This window comes from Phascolarctos cinereus, unplaced genomic scaffold (assembly GCF_003287225.1).
Source record: "Phascolarctos cinereus isolate Bilbo 61053 unplaced genomic scaffold, phaCin_HiC Scaffold_4;HRSCAF=312, whole genome shotgun sequence".
In the NCBI taxonomy this organism is placed as follows: domain Eukaryota; kingdom Metazoa; phylum Chordata; class Mammalia; order Diprotodontia; family Phascolarctidae; genus Phascolarctos; species Phascolarctos cinereus.
The window spans coordinates 716,188,796-716,208,907 of record NW_027555847.1 but is presented as its reverse complement, the minus strand read 5'-3'; the positions used below and the strand labels follow the sequence as shown (position 1 = coordinate 716,208,907).

Below are 20,112 nucleotides of genomic sequence, written 5' to 3'. Positions count from 1 at the left end.
CTCACGTATGCCTGTGCACAATCTCGCCACACAAAGATGTAATTAAATCCTTTGAACAGCACTTTGGGGCGCTTGATTATGTGGAAAAACTCCATAGAAATGTAAGCTGTTGTCTGCAGCTGGTTTACCCCGTGGTTTCTGTCAGTGATCACTGTACTGTGAAAATTACCTTCCAGGAAAGCGAATGGGCAAATTGGCCCCAGGCAGCCCCTGGACTCCCTCGGGGTAGGCTGCCTGCCCCTGGCTTTCACCAGGCCTTGTCCAGCGGTGGGAAGGAGTGTGGCCAGGGCAGTTGTTTTCAGCCACCCTCCCGTGTGTGCATATCCAGGCCCCCATTAATCCCTCATTCCCTCTCTCTGTAGGAGTTGCCACAGCATGACGAGTCTGTTCAGTAACACCGTGTCACCTATTAAGGATGGAACATCCTCTCTTCCCAGAAGGCCCACCTCCCTTACTAAGCCCCCGCTCCGGGCTCTGTATGACCTGCTCATAGCGCCAATGGAAGGGGTAAGTGACTGCATCACTGACCACTGAGGCGGGGAGGGAGGACACAGCCTCCTGCCAGGTCGCGTGGTCAAGACATATGGACTCCACAGTGCAGCAATCTCTCTCTCTCTCTCTCTCTCTCTCTCTCTCTCTCTCTCTCTCTCTCTCTCTCTCTCTCTCTCTCTCTCTCTCTCTCTCTCTGTCTCTCCCTCTCCCTCTCCCTTTCTCTCTCTCTCTGTGTCTCTCTCTGTCTCTCTCCCTCTCTCTCTCCCTCTCCCTCTCCCTTTCTCTCTCTCTCTGTCTCTCTCCCTCTCCCTTTCTCTCTCTCTCTCTCTCTCTCTCTCTCTCTCTCTCTCTCTGTCTGTCTGTCTGTCTGTCTCTCTCTCTCTCTCTCTCTCTCTCTCTCTCTCTCTCTCTCTCTCTCTCTCTCTCTCTCTTTCTCTTCCTCTCCCTCTCCCTGTCCTTTTCTCCCTCCCTCCCTCCTCTCTGTCTCCCTCCTTCTTTTCTGTCCTTTCCCTGTCTTCACACACACACACACTCACACACACACACACACACACACACACACACACACACACACACACACTCACACTGTCCTCTCCAGTAATATCTGTGTTTGAAAGCCCAAGCACAGAATAGAGAAGACAATGACTGAGTATGTAACTGTTCCAATGCTGGTTATTCAGCCGTCACTGGAAAAAGCTAAGGAAAAGAAGCATAACAGTTCTGTGGGGCATCTTTGCGAGCCGTGGGCCTCAGAAATGGTCATTCCCTTATAGCACTGGCGTCAAGCTCTGCTGTGAGAAGGGTCACAGGAAAAGCCAGAGCCTGTGTGCATGCATGTGTGTGTGTGTGCACGTGTGTGTGTGTGTGTGTGTGTGTGTGTGTGTGTTCTTGAGATCCTCCAGAATCCCCCCGATTCCATCTCTCTTCTGCCCGGGCTGGTGCTCTCCAGTGGCTGTGAGTCTCAGAGACGAGGGGCCCACCTTTCCTTTCCCCTCTCTCTCTGACTCCCACTTTGGTGAGTGCCCTTGTGGAGGGGCCCTTTCACCTGGGACACCCCCTGGGAGACTGAGCATTCCTCCTCTTAGGTTGTATGTGCTTCCCCTGGCCTTGACAATGGCTCTTCAGCACGGCCACCGCTGCCTTCCTAGGTGGCTAACACCCGAGGGCCCGTGGGTCCTTGCACGTCAAGATTTTGTGACTCTCAAAGGCCTTTTTGTAGCTGCGGCTCAGAAGGCAGCTGTCGCAGCAGCAGGTGAGTGTTAAGCTCTCCAGAGGGGAATGGATTCCGGGCTGCCTGCGTGTCACATTTGATGTGCTGACATCAGCAGGCAGTGCGCCATCTCCCCAGGTAAGAGCTGGTGGACCTCACATTTGTCCTGCAGATGTTACGAGTGGTCCCCGGGGGGGCCTGTCCCCAGTCGGGGGGAGAGCAGCCCCCCATTTTCCCAAGGTCTCTCTAAGACTTCCATTCTTTTGTTCTCCCTACACTCAACAGTTCATGGTCTCTGCTTTTTCCAAATTACAAAACCCACAGTGTTGGAGCTGGAAAGGACTTTAAGGATCCGGACGAGGTAGTTTGGAATAATGGAAGACCTGAGTTCGAATCCTGTCTCTGTTCCTTGCTTCCTGGCAGGCTCCTCTGTAAAATGAAGGGATTGGGTCGATGGCCTCAAAGGCCCCTTCTAGTTCTCAGGACTGATTCTATGGAAACGAGGCCTAGTGAGGCAAGCGGATGTGTCTGAAGTCATCCACTGAGTTCATCGCAAAGCCCAGAAGCCCAGTATTCTGACCCTCCCCCAGTCTCTCATTCCGTCTTCCACCCCACAAGTCCTTCTAATGCCCAGAAATGGATCCTCTGACTTAGCCCGTCTCCTTTATAGAGGACAAAATTGATTCCTCGTTGTTCAATAGGATTCCCTACAGTGACTGTCCCCCCATGATTATTCTCTTCCACGTCCTCCTCATAATAAGGTGATGAGGACGGCAAAAAGCTCTCCAAGTAAAGGCCTGTCTGGTGTCATCATAACTTATCCTGATTTATGTTCCATACCGCCTCGAGAGAAATAGAAATCAGAACTGTCAAGAGGATTTCTCGAGTTTTCTTTATTGCCATCCACTGTGGAGAACAGGTTCAGTGAATTACTGCTCACACTGTCTTCCTCCTCCTCTTCCTCCTCCTCCTCCTCCTCCTCCTCCTCCTCCATCCCCCAAGGACTGTGCCCCTGCAGCACAGCAGCTCTGAGCACCCCACAGCGCCCTGACCCTGGACTCCTGCTTCCTAACCTCACCATGCTGAGGCCAGCCACCCTGCCCGCTCCACACTGATTTCCCCAAATGGCTTCCTTTGTCATTGCTAAGTGGGCGCCTTGTGAGGGAGAAGCAACAGCCCAATCTCTGCCCCTTTTCACTGGCCGCTGAGGAGGGGGTCAATGTGGCGGTCGTTGATCCGCCGCTCATTAGAGTGGAAAGGTTACCAAGAGCTCAGTGTGATTAGCTCCGACGAGCTTTCTCTGGTGACCCAAACTGTTGTGTGTTGAAAACTGCCAAACAGGAGAGGGCCTTTTGGCATTAGACGGAAGAGGTGCTGAGGAGGCGAACATAGAATTATAACATTTTGAAGCTGGAAGGGACCCCCACAATTTACAGATGAGGAAACTGAGGCCCTGAAAGGTAGAGAGGCTTGTCTTTGGTCCAACAGCCCCTGGAAGAGCCCATGATTTCAGGGGAGTTTGAAAACCCACGAAAGACCTAGAGCCAGAGGCATTGGAGTGGAAACAGCGAAGCTGCCTCAGCTCGGGGCTTTGGTCACAGAGCTGGGGAAAGCTCAGTACATGTGGGGGCGAGTCAGGACCCAGAGCAGGCTGCTGTGCCAAGGCTCGACCACTGGTGGGGAGCATTTCTAGCCCTGCAGACGCTCGGTGGGTCTGAGCTGCTCTTTAAGGCAGTAACAAGAGCTTTATGAGACCAGTGCTGTGTTTGGGGAGTACTCTCCTCCCTCCAGACCTTGCCCCATGACTTAAAGAACAAGATATACTAAGGATAAGTGGCAGCTCCTATCTCGAAATCTAGCTGTTCCTACAAAGGGCTTAGGAGAGTGCAGAATCGTGGAACCACAGGGGCTTAAATAAGTCAGAGCAATGCTCTGAGTACATCTTTCAGCTAATGAGAGGACCCAGGGTCTGCCTTGGTCTGATGGAGTCACTCTCAGAAGCTGTGGCCAGAAAGTCTTGGGTAATTCAGCACAACCCAAGGACGGCACTATAGGCAAATGAGGGTATCACCACCCTCCTGGACATCCTCATTCGCACTTTACTTGTGCCGCGAGGCACTGGCGGGGACTGGATTTACAATGCCTGTTTGGGGCGTGTTTGTGCGTCTTGGCACTTTTTACTTCACTCACTCACCAAGCCTGTCTCAAACACCCATCCTGTGTGCCCTGGGGGACATCAAAGGACGAAGCGGGCACGGTCCCTGCCCTCAGAGAGTGTATAGGTAGTCTGGCAAGCTCTGCTGTGGATCCGATCTCCGACCAACATGAGGGATGCCACCTGCCGTAACCGAGACATGGGAAAGACTCATTCTAGTGGAGGAGTTCCTAATTTGGCCAGCTGCCAAGCCATGCCAGCAAACCGAGGGACCCCATTCTTGAATAAGACCTTTTGGAACTGAGCCTTGGTTCACTGACGCCTCTCCTCGGCTCCCTCTCCACTCGAATAAAAGAAGCCTTTGGTCCTGTCATTTCAGTCAGGCTTAGGTGCCGCCCGCTGGAAGGAAGGGGTGACTGGAGCCCGATGGGGAGGAGGAGAGTCCCAGGCATAACGTCCGGGAGGCCCCTCGGCTCTGCTTCAGCCTCTGCCAGCCGTGGCAGCCACATCCCACTAAAACCACGCCAGGACGGAGCACGAAGCTGCCGCTGACCACTTGTCAGTGACCCTGAGGATGACCCTTAACCCTCTGGGGCCTCCCTGCCTCGGCCTGGCTGTAAGAGGACGAATGAGGTGGGTCCTGGGGCCCCAGAGACTGCAGTCACCCGGCATCCAAGAGATTCCTTGAGGCAGCGGCTGGCGAGCGTGTGGCCACCAGAGGGCAGCACGGCCCCGCCTCACTGCCGGCTTGGCCCCTTGCTATGGGGCTGAGAATTATGTGAACAAGTGTTGCTGCCTGGCCCCATCTTGGTTGCTAAGGGAAGATGGGAGGAGGGGCTGCACAGGACGGTCCGACCTTAGGCACCATTTCACTCCCGGACAACTTTTTGCTTAAGGAGAATCCGCCGCTGTGGCTTCTGCCCTGAACCCATGGGTGTCCTTTGCTGTCAGGCCAATAGCAGGACTTGGGGAGCTGTGATCGTCCCCCACCACTGGGAATCCGAAAGGCTGCCCCTACAGCAAGGAGCCAATGCTGCCTCAGAGGGCACCCTTCAGGCCTTGGGTGGAGATGAAGAGCACCCTGGCGGGCATCCGTGCAGATGGATTCTGCAGTTACAGGAGATTGCCCATTATTATGGGGATGTCCTTGGGGTCAAATCCTCCCGAGTCCCTGGATGACCAAGCCAGAGCTGGGAGGGAGCTTCAAGGCATGAAGGGGTGGCCTTACTCATCTTAGGGTTGAGGGTGCTGAGACCCAGAGAGGTGAGTGACTTCTCCATGGTCATACCAGTAGGTGAAGTCAGAAATAGGATTCGAACCCTGACTCCAGGGCCAGGCTCTTTCCACTGCATGTTGGGGTTTGTCCTCGCCACAAATAGCTGTGGTGAATGGGAGACTGAAGTCAACATCCTTCATCCTCCAGCGCTATTAACATTTCTACCATATGAATGTCCTCATCTCAATGTCAGAGAATGTCAGAGGATGTCAGGAGGAAATGCCCTCTACACCATACCTAGCCACTGCCTGAGTGCCTCTAGTGATGGAGCAGGCCGCTAGGCGGTGCTGTGGATAGAGTGCCATTGCTGGAGTCAGGAAGAGGCATCTTCCTGAGTTCAGATCTGGCCTTAGACACTTACTAGCTGGGTGACCCTGGACAAGTCACTTCACCCTGTTTGCCTTAGTGTCCTTATCTGTAAAATGAGCTGGAGAAGGAAATGGCAAATGACTGCAGTGTCTTTGCCAAGAAAACACCAAATGGGGTCATGAAGAGTCAGACACGACTGAACAACAAAAAAGTGATGGGGAAATCACCCCCTCCCAAACACCTCCAGGGAGAGAGAGCTCACTTATCTGAGCCAGCCTTCACTGGCTAGAAATGGGTTTTCCCTACATCAAGCCTGAACTTGCCTCTCTGTACCCTCCTCTGTATGGTTCCCGGTTCTCCTGTGCAGCCAGGCAGAACATCCCTGGTCTTTGTGGAATGTCATCATAATTCCTATTTCAGAATAAGTGACGTATGGAGCTCTACCAGACGCCTGCCCTCCCCGGCCCACACCCCTGGAAAGCACACGCACTGAGTTTCCAGCCTGGGCCTTTTTCCTGGCCAGGAGTTTTTCTGATTAGATAACCAAAGAGAGGGGGACATGGTGACTCAGATTGTGAGGCCAGGATCCATTTCTCTTACCAAGGTCCAGATGCTTCCAGTATCATTCTGATGCCCACAGTTCCCATTTATTCAGCCTTCATTGACCTGGCCTTGGTTTCATTTCACTTCTGGCCTAGTTAATCCTCGGCATTTACAGCTTCAAAAACAAAGGTTATAGACCAGCCCAGCAGGGTTCTCCCACTGAAGGCAATAGTGTGATCAGAAACACCAGCTGTCCTATCTTAGCCTGAGGTTTCAATCAGTGACACTCCAGAGGTTCTTAAGACCCTTGTTAATCCCTTGAATCCTGATGCCAACAAGTCAGTGAGGTTGGGGTGTGGCTTCCAGCCCGTGTATGCAGAGACCCTCGGTGCTTTGCCTCAGCTTAGGCAGGGACCTCACCTCTGTGAGACGATGCACCTTTAGGGCCCCACACGGGGACTCAGGCTGGGCTTCAGATACACGCACCGCCACGCTGTATTTGGGAACAGTTGTTCTTCTGATCTGTCCTTAGTGAGGGAAGGTATGGGGCAATAAGCCAGTCTCTTTCTAAATGGAATTTAAAAGGGGGCTAATGATGTAAATAGCAATTGTGTGTGTGTTTGAAAGAGATTAAAGCATCTGGGGAGGGACAGGCCATTTTTGTCCATGTAGATGTTAAACTCTGGATCCCAGAGTGCAATGAAAGATGTGGCACAGGGCGTAGGTGGCTGCAAGGGTAAGGGTTGGGTCACCAATGGGCCATTTAATCTCTTTTTAATTGAGACATCTCTAGTGATATTCCAATGAGGGCAGACACCATCCAAGAACTGCAAGCGTTTCTAGAACTGATTAGGAGGAGAAAAAAATGAAAGCAATTCCATGTGGGCTGTCTATGTAGCACCGAGAGGGATGGTGAACCCTGAGAGGACGTTCACCGGCTTCCCCAAGAGGGAGCAAGGGCGAGCGGCCCTCTCACCTGGGCCAGCCCCACTGCGCTTTCTTTGGGTGAATGGTTAACAAGAGGTCAATTTCCAGCCTTGCCCCTGGGCTGACTCAGTGTTAACCAAATGCAAGAATTCCTTCTTCTCGCTCACCCTCCTCCCCCTTACTGAGGCAGCAGACGCATCAGAGAACACAGGGCAGCTCCGTCCCTGTGAGGCCCGACTCCTCATCCTTGCATCATCTCCGTAGGAACATGAGGGAGAGCCTTGGTTAGCGTTGTGTAGACCAAAGAAGCTGAAAGACTAGTCACCGCCACTCGTTTTGGCAGTGGAGTGGTGCAGCCCTGTTTGGGCCAGTTCCAGCTGGTGGCTTGTTTTTGTCTCTTCTGTTAAAACATGTGGGTTCTGGGAAATCTTGCTTTCTGAGAAACCTTGCTTTTTAAAAATATTTTATTTTTCCCAATTATATGTAAAAACAATTTTTAACATTCATTATTTTTTATTTTGAGTTCTAAACCTCTTCCTCCCTCCCTCTCCTTCCCTCTTCCTGAGATGGTAAGCAATTTGATATGGGTTATACATGTGCAATCATGCAAAACCTATTTCCATATTGGTCATGTTGTAAAAGAAAACACAGACCAAAGAGAAACTTCACTATCGAAGCTCACCCAACTTAGAATCATAGAACATCTCGGTGAGAAGGGACCCAGGAAATCATCTAATCCAACTTACTTGTGTTCTAAAAGAGGAAAATGAGGCTCAGAGAGTTTCCCCAGGGCCACTCAGCTTGCCAGTGGCAGTGATGAAATGTGACCTTCCTTCTCTTTCCACCATCCCGTACCATCTTCAACCGCCCTGTTAAAAATCATGCGAGGCAGGGCAATCCTTTGCCTGTTGAAATGGGTTACCTGAGGCAAAGACATGTTTATCTCAAATCCGAACAACTAGAGAGCCCAAACACCAACATGGTTTGGTTTTTTGCCCATGTCTTTTGTATCATCCAAGAAAATTTAAGTAGTGTTCAGCATAGCTGTGGCATTAAGCTCACATAGAAACGATGGCCACTAATTCGTACATAAGGATCCCCATGGGCTGCAGAGAGACTTAGTTTTAAACTGTAATGTTATCTGTGTTTTATTGAATTTGTATTTCTTTTGTTAAATATTTCCCAATTACATTTTAATCTGGTTTGGGCCACACTCGATTGTGTCGCAGGCCGCATGTTTGACAACTCTGCAGTATAGCATTGGCAATAATAACATTATATTGTATTAAAATTGTTTGCAATTTGATGGCTGATATATTTGGTTTATATGATATTTCCCAGTTTATCAGAATATTCAGTTATTTATCTTCCCCCTCCAACCATTTAGACAAATGGGAATTTACTGGAAAAGTTTTGAACTCTACTGGGAGAGTCAGGAGTTATTAAGAGAAGTTTGACACAGAGTATTGTATGTGAAAACTGGAACAACAGAGAAGGCCAGCACCGGGACCATAGAATGAAGAGTGCTGCAGCTAGGAGGGGCCAGAATACATAGAACGAGGGATGGGAGAGCCCCTAGAATGTAGGATGTTGAACGTCAGAGATCGAAGGACCCTTTGAGATTGCCTAACTCGGCCATCTTTTTACATCTGAATAAACTGAGGCCAGAAAGGAAAGATGATTGTAATATCTCTGTAACTTTTTCTGTCAGCACAGTGAGTGGTGATATTGCTAATGCTGCCATCTGACTTTACCCAGGGATCAGCTGCCCAGAACAGTCTTGGAGGTCAGAAGTGGTCTATAGTCATAAAAATGCAGGAGGCAAGGTATTCTTCCTCCAAGAGATTTATACATGCTGCTCTAGGAAAAAAAAAAATTCCCAAGCCCTCATGGTACAGAAAAGGATAAATCACAGAGCCTGGGGTTCACTCTGCTGTGGAGAGAGCACTGAACGAGGAGCCAAAAGACAAGCAGCGTGACCTTGGGCAAGTCACATAATGTACTGAGACCTCAGTTTTCTCAAATGAGAAACTAGCCATTCTCTGGCCTCCCTTCTTGCTTGGAGTGTCTGTGGACACTGTATCCCAGGACTCCTGAATACCTGTGAAGGTGCTACCCTCTTGGTATCTGGTGCCTTGCTTCGAAAGAGCCAGTTTATGGGCCCTTTAGGGGTCCTGTCACTGGGGTCACTGAAGAAATCGCTAATCTTGATGCGTCCTTAGGGCTCCACAGAGCTGCCAGGCCTTTTCCATGGCTTCTTCCCAAGCCCGGGCTGGGGAGCGGGGAGTGGCCTCTGGGCCAGTCTCCTTGAAATGACTCTTGGAGGAGCACCTTCCAGGTGATGTGTGGCTGGCTCAGAGACCTCACTTTCCTTTCCATTTGCCGGTCCATTTTGGATCAGAGCAGATCTCCTTCTCTCCTGGAGACAGTGCTCAGCAGACGATTGATAAGGGCTCGTTCTAGTCCAACCTGGTAAATCACGTCTCTCCCTGCTGTCAGTCGGATGCTTGGCCCCCATTCCTCCTATTTATGTGCATCACAGAGCCTCCTTTGTCGTAATCGCTATTTTCATAAACGTCTTAATAGCGCCGGTTTCTGGAGGACGTGGCCTGGGCTGGACTCTGAATACAGTTTTAAGCCAGCCGCTCCCGGTGTGGTGCACACATCCTCAATTCCAAAAAGTTTAGGGAAAAGGGGGAAGGTTGTTTCATCTCCCAGCTGAGAGCCTTGGAGTCCTTTGGATCGCGCCTTCTTCTTGGCCCTTGTCACTGAACATCCGCCAAATCCTGTCACTTCTGCCTTGGCCATATTTCTCCATTTCTACCCCTATGACCCATGTCTAGGGGATGTGGATCATTGCATTCGTCTCCTAGTTTCTCTTCCTACCTTTGGTTTGGCCTCCCTGTTAACCTTCCATCCTGCGCACCTGTGCCTGGCAATCCTTGCTGCCTGACGTCCTACAACGGCTCCCCCTCCCCTGCAGCATGGAGGCTATTGTCCTCGGCCTGGCTTTCATGGCCCTCCAGAATCTGGCCCTGTCTGAGCAGTCCAGACTTAACTTCCCACTTCTTCCAGGCGTAAGCCTCCGATCCATTTACTGTCCACACACGTGCACACGCGTGCACACGCACACACACGCACAATGCTCACTCTGGCCTCTATACTTTCAGTCGTGCTCTTTCCCCCTCCTGAAATGCTTCTGCCTCTCTTCTCTGTGTCCTGTCTCTTCTTTCTAGCACAAGGCCGTGGGCAGAGGTCCGAGGACTTTGTTCTCTGGTTCAGCCCTTGATGCAGTCATGGTCCTGCGATGTCATTCCCTCCTGTTTCCTAAGAGTTTCTTCCCATGGGACATCTTGTTTTCCCATCTGAACCGTAGGCTCCTTGTGAGCGAAGAGCGTTCTTGTTGCCTCTGATATCCTCCCTGCCGGAACATTGTAGGTGCTCAGTAAATGCTGTTGGTCGATCATTTTCAAAGTGGACATGCTCGTGCAGGAAGATGAGCGGTCGTGTGTCGGGGTAGCCAGGAAGATCCAGTCCAGTTGGAGTGTGTTAGGTTTGACTCAGGGTGGCCTAGCATGACGCAGGAGCGACTCATCAGACAGGATTCACAAACTGCACTGGAATAATAATGCGTCTTCAGACTCTGGGTCTGGTAATAAGGTTTTGCGGGAAAATCTTAGCTCAGCACTTCGGAGATGATGCTTTGCACAGGAGTGTTTTTTCCTAAATAGAGCTCGACCTGAGGACATTGTGGACGGGAGAGCTTTAGCTCAGAAACCTTTAGGCATTCGCTAAATGTGACCTTATTTGTAACTTTGTCTCTGAATAGGATAAGCCCGTGTGAAGCGAACAGGTTCCAGGATGCTCTTGGCCTTCGAGGGGGTGGGGCAGAATTGGCGGGAAAGCAGGGAGCGCTTGTCGAGGCCGGGTGACGGCATCTGCTCGTGCCTCGGCATTGTTTTTGTCTGTGGCAGGTAGCCCAGAATCCTCAGAGGCTGGCAGCTCCTCACAGGCCCTGGAGGGGCCCGGGCTGTCGACAAGAGGGCCTGCCCCAAGCAGCATTTTCCCCTCTTTGCAGCTGCCTGACCCGATCCCCGAGCCCGGGCCGATCCTCCCGTTCACCCTTCATCTTCTCGTTCGTGACTCTTGGGCTGTGCTTGGGGCTTTCCAAACATTTCCCCATCTATCGTCTCTTTGGATCCCTGGGAGGAAGGCAGAATGAGTGATCCTAAGACCACGGCTGTTAGAGCTGGAATCGCCTAACCCACGCCCGTCTTTTTATAGAAGGTGCTGAGAGCCGGTCAGAGACGTGAGTAACTTGTCTGGGTAACTAGGTCCGGCTGGACGTAGAACCCAAGTCCGCTGACCCTCACTGCGGTGATCTTTGCCGGATGAAGCCTCCTGAAGCCCAGAGGTTCATCCCCGCAGGTGGCGCTGGGGAGCCATCGTACGCAAGAGTTACCACCGAAGTCTTTGCCTCCTGGTTTTCTTTGAACAGATTCGTTTGCTCTGAACTCATCCTCGAAAATAGCTCTTGAAGGCATGCAAAATGCAAATTAGCCTAATAATTTTATTGATGTCACCCTTGCATGCAAAAAGAGTAGGGGGAAAAAGTCAAACTGCGGGGGGTTCCCTATAGCCTGCAAATTCTGCCAGGCACATGTCACTCTGGCTTAGCGGAGATCACGGCGCCTTCAGCCAAATTCCCTGAGCAGGAAGTCAAATGGAAGAGAGAGACACATTCCCCCCCCTCTGGAAAACAGCAGTCCCCTGGTGGGACCTTGGGCTCTGCAGAGGGGGGAGATGGCAAACGCAGCAGCCAGGGGCCAGCAGGCGCTTGTAACCAATCTGTCGAGATGGAGCAGCCGCCTTCACGGGCGGAGGGATAGGCCGGTGCCCAAGGCAGCCGTGTGTCAGAGTGATGGTTGGGCAGGCAGGCACCTGCCGGAGAAGCTTCGGGCTCTAGAGAGCCACAGTGAAACAGGGAATTGCATGAGATCAGCAGCTCTGCGTCCTCTCAGACTAGAGCATCTCTTTCCTTGATCTGCCTCTGGCCGAGCTGTATTTCGGAAGGTGAGCCGGTGTTTTGGTCTCCTTGTGGCCGAGAGGCCCGAGTGACAGCCGGCTCAGCCACCCGTCCCCCACGGGGGCTGCTTCCCAGGATGCCCGGCGCCTCTTGGAATTGCAGCCACATCCCTGCCCCCACTCTCCTTTTGTCCCAAGCCCTCCTTTGGATTGAATGCCGTCTTACAATTCTTGCTCACTTTTCTTCGATCAATGTTCTCATGGCCTGGGTGAGCGGGTCTTTTTGAAAGAAATCTCCCCTTCTTTAGAAAACTAAAGGTAGTGGATGTCCCAGGCAGGGTGAGAATGGTGCAAGCTTTCTCTTCACTTTTATCTCAGAGCTACCTTTCTCTGAGGAGCTGAGAGTGCTTTACGTAACATTAATAAATTAAGTCCTATAACACCCCTGGGAGATGGGCTAAACAGCCGTTTAAAAAAATACCACAAAAGCAGAGGAGAAGCACATTCCTTAGAGGATTAGAGGGGACCTGGGAGGGTCATTGAAGGTCAGAGACTCGGTCTGTGCCCTTTGCTTCTCTCTCCGCCCCGCCTCCTTCCCTAGAAGGGAAGAATTGGTCATCGTCGTCCCCACAACCTTTTCTCATAATTCGTCTTTCCTCCTCTCTCCACGTCTCTCTTGAGTCGGGGAACACTGAACCAGGCTTCGTATCCTAGCGCAGATAGGGCTTCGCATAATGAGAGGATTGCCTCATGGTCTAAATCCTGCTCAGAGAGGAGAGGCGGCACAAATTGTGTGCCCACCATGACCTTTAGCTCTTTTTCAGTCAAACATATGCCTTCCCGATTTCATAAAAGCACAGTTTCTTTGCTGTAAGACTTATCTGCCCCATACCCTGATGGGAATTTTGTGGTGATGCTTTGGCCCCAGCTCCGTATCCTGCACTGGCTGAATGAGTGTTTTCAGCCTCTCATTACCTGAGCTGGACACCCCCAAGCTCAAGCCCTGTCCCTAGACCACTTTTGGTGTGTGTCTGTCTGGGCCGGTGCCAATCCATGGATCACTCTCCTGGGCTAGTATTTCAGATCTGCTTATTCATTGATAGATTCGTTTCAGTCCAGATGCATGTGGCCATTTGAAAGCTTCTAGGCAGAGACATAACGTGTGCCTGTCTTCTCCTCCTTAGGGCTTGATGCACTCCAGCGGGCCCGTGGGGCGCCATCGACAGCTGGTCCTGGTGCTGGAAGGAGAGCTGTACCTCATTCCATTTGCCCTCCTGAAAGGGAGCGCCTCCAATGAGTATCTGTATGAGCGCTTCACCCTCATCGCCGTGCCCTCCATCCGGGCCCTGAGCCCCACCTCCAAGGTAGGCCTCATTCCCCTGGCCCGCTCCGCCGTGTTCCCAGGAACAAGACAGAGCTGAGTTATCAACAGATAAGATGCCCCCACCTTCCATGGTGGGGAAGAGCTCTCATCTTCCTGGTCTGATGTAAGCACGGAGCTGCCTGGAGGCCAGGAACGGCCCATAGGACTCCGTGCAGCTCCTTCAGTTCAGCTTCGCTGGTTCCTCTTTTTGTGGCCTTCGAGGCTCCTTCATGGTCATCTCCAGGGGTCACTGAGTTCCAACTGGAATCATCCCACAGGACACAGAGGTTCCAGGCTGGACTGGAAACCCCAGGGAAGCAGCTGCTCCATTTTTATCCACAGAAATCTGACCAGATGCCACAAACAATATGCTTAGAACTTTCCCTGGGGGCAGCTAGGTGGCTCCGTGGATAGAGCTCCTGCCTTTGAGTCAGGAGGACCTGAGTTCAAATGTGGCCTCAGACATTTGAAGCTTACTAGCTGTGTGACCTTGGGCAAGTCACTTAATCCCAATTGCCTCACCAAAAAAAAAAAGAAAAAGAAAGAAAAAAAGAACCTTCCTGGGAGCCCATCCATGTCTGTTAGATGCCTCTTGTATACCTATTTTGTTGCAAGTAAATGTGATTACAGAGAACAGACCAGGGCCTAAAATGAAAGGAGAAGAAATCAATCAGATTCCAAGGAGCAGACCCATGGGTCTCAATCCGTGACCCAGATCAAAGTGGGGAAAGATTGAGCCTTGGGAGATGAGGGAGGCAAAAACGGTCTGCCTCCCTGCAGATCTGGGCTCTGGCCCTTACTCACGCCTAACATTGGCTGCCCATCTGTTCAGATAATGCATTTGACTCCACCCTGGTCTTTGCACTTAGAACAGAATCCCTTCCATCGTTGCTCAAGACCCAGATACCTTTATAGCTGACCCCAGGCCGGCCTACACTGCCTTCTCCCCTTGGCCCTACATGTCCCTATCCAAACTGCTTGTAGAGTGACCCACAGAAATCCTGAGCCCTGTGCGACAAGCCATCCTGGAGCTACTGCTCCCAAATGATTCAGCCGCCTCCCGTCTGGTGGACAGGCGGGGACCTGCTGGCTGGTAGAGGCAGTCTGAGAAGCTAAGCTTCGCTAGCTGCCAAGGCCTGTGCTGGACGACTCGCCATGGACTCATAGATTTAAGGGCAGAGTCATTAGATGTGTGTAAATGTGCCCCATTTGTAGAAGGGAATACCACTTTTACACCCTGTTTTTATGATGTTCGCTGAGCCGCATCTGCACAATGGTAAAAATAACGGGTGTTGATGTGGCACCTCCAGGTTAAAAGGGACTTCCTTTGCATCCTCTCATTTAATCCTGAAAACAACCCAGTGAGGCAGATGCTCTTATTGGCCCCTTTTCTAGGGTCCTCGAGGTAGAAGGGACTTTGGAGGCCACAGGGCAGCCCCTCATCTGACAGTTGGAGAAGTTGAGGCCCACAGAGGGGATATAACCTGTTGGGGAGGGGTTACACACTAAGGGTCTGAGGTGGGTTCCTGACTCCACATCAGTCAGTGGGTCTGTCTCAAATGACAGCTGGCCACCTTTGATGTTTCTGTCTCACTGTTGGGCTTTCTTCCCCATCTTATTCATAAAATGTAGCAAATGGCAATGTTACTACTCACGTCAATCATGATGCTTTCCATAGTCATGAAAATTAGATATGCCAACTTAAACATCAATCTGAAAAGCTGCCTAAGTCGGGTGTCTTGTGCCAGATATTACTGAAGTAAACTCGTTTCTTGTTCTCTGTGTTAGAAGGAAGGAATGGAGGAAGAAAGGAAGGAAGGGAAGGAGAGAATGAGGGAGAGAAGGAGGAATGAAGGAAGGGAGGAAGGGATGAAGGAGGGGAGGAAGGGTGGGAGGAAGGAAAAAAGGGAGTGATGGAGGGAGGAAGAAGAGGAAAGGGGAAGGAAGGAAGGAAGGAAGGAAGAAGAGGAAGGAAGGAAGGAAGGAAGGAAGGAAGGAAGGAAGGAAGGAAGGAAGGAAGGAAGAAAGGGTCCCAGACATGGGAGAGAGCTTGGGCAAAAGCAGAGACACACAAATGAGGAAAAGTTGAGTTTGGGAGCAGTAGGAATGGGCAGCTTATGAAAGGGAATAGTCTAAAATGGGTTTGGGTGGGAACCCCATTATTTCAACCAGCCACAGAGACCCACTGAAGACTTTTCTACAGAGCCATCTCAGCCTCAGAAAGGTGATTTTAGCAGCCGTGTGGAGGACAGCTTGAGAAAGAGAGAGGCCAGGTGGAAGGAGACCAGAACCCAGACTTGTTCACTGCTGTACTAACCTTGGTTTCTTTCTTGTCCTAGTCCCATCTGCGGAAGAACGTGCCCACCTACTCCAGCTCCACGTCGATGGCGGCGGTCATTGGGAATCCCAAGCTCCCTTCCGCGGTCATGGACCGGTGGCTGTGGGGGCCAGTACCTTCGGCAGAAGAAGAAGCTTACATGGTATCTGAGCTGCTCGGCTGCCAGCCTCTGGTGGGCCAAGTGGCCACCAAGGAGAGGGTCATGAGCGCACTGACCCAGGCCGAGTGCGTTCACTTCGCCACCCACATCTCCTGGAAGCTGTCTGCCCTCGTCCTCACCCCCAATGCCGACGGCACCCCCGGGGGCAGCCGGAGCTCCTTTGGGAACCCATACACGATTCCCGAGTCCCTGCGGATGCAGGATGATGCCAGCGACGCCGAGAGCATCTCGGACTGTCCGCCCCTGCAGGAGTTCCTGCTCACGGCTGCCGACATCTTGGACCTGCGGCTTCCGGGGAAGCTGATTGTTCTGGGCTCCTATCAGGAGTCCAGCAGCAGAGTCACGGCCGATGGGGTCATCGGCCTGACCCGAGCCTTCCTGGCCGCAGGGGCCCAGTGTGTGCTGGTGTCCCTGTGGCCGGTCCCTGTGGCTGCTTCTAAGATGCTGATCCACGCGTTCTATTCCTCCCTGCTGAATGGACTGAGAGCCAGCGCTGCCCTGGGCGAGGCCATGAAGGGGGTGCAGAGCAGCAAGCAATTCTCTCACCCGTCCAACTGGGCAGGTAGGAGGAACGGGGTCCTGGAGACCGGCCGGGCACCAGGACAGCCTGGGGCAGGCCTCCTGGGCTTCTGGGTGGAGGTCCAGTTATGGGATATGGCCCAGGTGGGGAGGGCAGAAGGGACAATATGGTTTTTGGACAATAAGGATTTCTGAAAGAGTTTATTCGAAGCAAAAAAACACAACCAAACAAACAACATTTTAAAATTTCAAACCATTGACCAGATTTCTGACCAGTGATAAGACACGAGATTTCACAGCCTTCCTTGTGGCAGTGTAACAGGGTTAGGGTTCTGCCATTGAGACAGCCAGAGTCACTTAAAATCCCATGGTTCTTAGCATTACACCAAGTCTATTAACAAAACTCCCTTACCTTTGTATAGTGCTTTTTCAGTTACAAAGTGCTTTACAAATGTGGGCTCACTGGACCTTGACAGAAGCCCTGTAAGGTGGGCAGAGCAGGGGTGTACCTGTTCTATCAGTGAAGGCACTGAGGGTCAGAGAAGCTGTGACTTTCCCAAGGACGTATCTGAGCCAGGAACTAAAGGCCCATCTTGTGACTCGTAGACCCAAAGAAACTTAGAGTGGCCTCTTCGGCCCCTCCAGGCACACAGATGCCTCTGTGCCGTCCCCACCCACGCCTCCTGCCCTCTCCCCTGCACCTGACTCACCTCCTCGGAAGCTTGTGTACATGAGATAAGGACGAGGGTTCTCCACAGCACAGAGCATGGCCCTGGGCAGCAGAGCTCACCTGGGCAGAAAGCTGCTCCAGGAACACCTGTGTGGGGAGCCAAAGGCCTGGATGCCCTGCAGAAGGTGTGCAGGTGTGGGCCGGGGATGGGCCCCCCACAGCCTCCACAAGGCGGGAAGGAGGCAGGGAGGACCTCCAGCATCTTCCCTGGGCTCCAGTGTCACGCCCATCCTGTGATGGGGATGTTCTTCTTCTCCTGTGTTCCTGATGGAAGTCTGTCTCCAACCAAGGGAGATTCCAGCCTGACGCTCAGCGCTTATGCTTTGGAAATGGGACTGACCCAAGATGGGTCACGCAGGAAGCGTCACTAGGCAGCCGTGTGATTCACAGATGTCCCCCCCAGTGTGAGGGGCTTTGTCACTGCGACATGTTTGCATTCAGAATGTTGTCATGTTGCAGTAGTAATAGTGACGGCGGTCATAACAATAATAATAATGATGATGGCTGGCATTTATATAGCATTTTAAGGTTTTCAAAGCACTTTACATATATGAGCCTCCCAACAGCCCTGGAAGGGAGGTGTCGTTGTTATCCTTATTTTTACAGATGAGGAAACTGAGGCAAACAGAGGTTGTGACTTGCCCAGGGTCACACAGCTCAGTGTCTGTAAGAAGTTTGTCCTTCTGTAAGAACTTTCCTCCTGACGGCCCTTTAAGATTCCTAGCACAAGTTTTGTTGCCCCTGTTTTATATATGGGGAAACTGAGGCCCATTAAGGTTAAATACAAAAAAATTAAATTACAGTAATTTTTAGAAAGGTTAAATACCGGTTATAGGGTTAGTAAAAGGCAAAGTTAGCACTTGAACCCAGGAGTTCTGACTCTGAGGCCAGAATCTAGCCTGCACTGCCACACCCTCAAACATGCATCCAAGATCAAAGCCAGTGCTTACAGCCTGCCCTGCAGACCATAGGATGTGCCCCCACACATTGACCTCAAGCGCAGAGACCTCCCATCATGACGATGTCCTCTACCTGGGCAGCCTCTGATGCTCCAGGACCACCTCCCAGCACCCGGCCATGTTCATAATGGTCCTTTTTTCTCCAGCTGAGCAAGGCAGGTGCCCACAGTATGATCTTATTGGTCATTCCTCATCCTTTCCAGCAAGGTCTAGGCCACATGTGGCCTCAAGGCTGCAGGTTCCCCACCCCTGATCTAGGCCAAGACTCTCGTGTGCTCCAGGCAAAGTTCAAAAATTGCGCTCTCTCAGTCCTGCTGCCCAGTGTGGCTTTGGGCCATCATCGTCATCCTTGGAGCTAGAAACACAAAAGCAGAAATCCCTGGGTGCCATGGAAGGTGCCTCTGACAGCCTGACAGTTCTGGTCGTGGGCAGAAAGTCCCATATACTGGGACTCGATAGATGCCCGTCCTCACTCTCCCCATGGCCAGTTCTGCTTATCACCAGAAAGGAACAACAAAAACCTTGGTCTGGAAATGGATGTGCTTTATGTTAACTTTTCAAATAAACCCCAGAAACGTGATCGCTAATCCCCCCGAGGAGTGATCCTTGTGCTGGCTGACATTCAGGGTGATTCAGACTCGTGGGGCGCTCCGGAGGTTACGCTGCATCCCTCCTAGTTCAAAAAGGACCAGGAGACCCAGCATGCAGCGGACAAGAAGCCCCCCCTGCCTACCAGACTGTCCTGAGGTCCTGGCCGGGGAGGCCGAGGGAGAACTCTTGGTCCCTTGTTTTCTTCCCCAGATGGCGTTGTGCCAGCGGGTCCCGTGCCCATGCCTCAGGCATTCTAGGACACATCTGAGCTCTTTGTGTAGGATGCTAGGGCCCTGTGTTAACCCGAACCCAGAAAGGGGGAACTGGGAGCCACAGACGTGCATCATCCTAGCATTTGGGAGCAGGGAGGGATGTTAGCGGCTCCCTAGGCCAACGTTGCTATTGACCTATGAGGAAGACAAGGTTTAGAGAAGCCAACGATGGAGTCAGAGTCAGCGACATGGTGGTAAGGGAGAAGCAGAGCCGAGTGCTGGGGCGAAGGTCTCCCGACCCTTGGTCCTGTGCTCTTTCCACTGGTCTGTGCCCCCTCTTCATCCAGAGCTGCTCCTTCATGACCCTTGCCCAATGCGCTGCTGTGACCAAAAAACCCAGTTCTGTGCTGATCATCGCTGAGAACATGGAAAATCAGCCAGGGCAAACCAAACCGTGACCCAGCCAATCCCATGATCCCTGGGCAGAACCTGGACCCCAAACATTCTGTGCCCTCTGACCACCATGCCCGCTGGTCTCTCACAAGAGGCCATGAAAGTTTAGCTCAGATGATCAAGGGGACAGAAAGCATACCACCCACCCCACTCCCCAAAATGAGCCTTTTTCAGTCTGGAAAGGGGATGGAAAAGCTCAGGGCCTACAGTGATGGAAAGGATCGCCCAAAGGATGCGTGGTCTGAATGTAAACTTCAGGAAATGACTCCCAAGGGCTGGGCAGAAAGGTGTTGCTTATAGCTTGTGTGAGGGGCCAAGAGGCTCATCAGAGTCCTCAGCCCTGAGCCCTCCCATGAATCCTCAGGAGTGCTTCCCTTTCCAAAATGTCACATTTCATTTCCTCAAAGAGCAAAGCCATGCTGAGCCCCATGTTAGGCAAATGTGTATGACCAGGTAACAATATGGGAGAGACTGGGGAAGTTCTGGCCTAGCGGGTGAGACTTAGGGGCAGGCGTTTCTGAGCCGACCAAGGGAACTCACGTGGCTCTTCCCATACCTTCCACAGGTTTCCTGCTCATAGGCAGTGATGTGAAGCTGAACAGCCCCTCGTCCCTCATTGGCCAGGCCCTGACAGAGATTCTGCAGCACCCGGAGAGAGCCCGAGATGCCCTACGTGTGCTGCTCCATCTGGTAAGAGGGTGGCTCAGCAGAAACCCTGCCCTTCCCTGGGGAGCCTCCGGGTCAATGGGTCTAGGCCCATGCTGAAAGCGTAGCATGGTGGTCCCCCAGTTCACAGCAGGCAGAATGTGGAAGATGGCAGGGAAAGAATGGAAGGAGGGTTTTCATCTCA

General features: G+C 52.0%; 1 protein-coding gene across 1 annotated transcript in view; it reads left to right on the top strand.

The window, feature by feature from the left end:
• The window catches only part of TTC28 (tetratricopeptide repeat domain 28), a 677,066-nt gene that overhangs the window by 637,544 nt on the left and 19,410 nt on the right, over positions 1 to 20,112 (top strand). Inside the window, 4 exon segments of the mRNA XM_020996673.2 lie at positions 363 to 507; positions 13,122 to 13,301; positions 15,640 to 16,360; positions 19,828 to 19,952. Coding sequence (XP_020852332.1) covers positions 363 to 507; positions 13,122 to 13,301; positions 15,640 to 16,360; positions 19,828 to 19,952 — 1,171 coding nt within the window.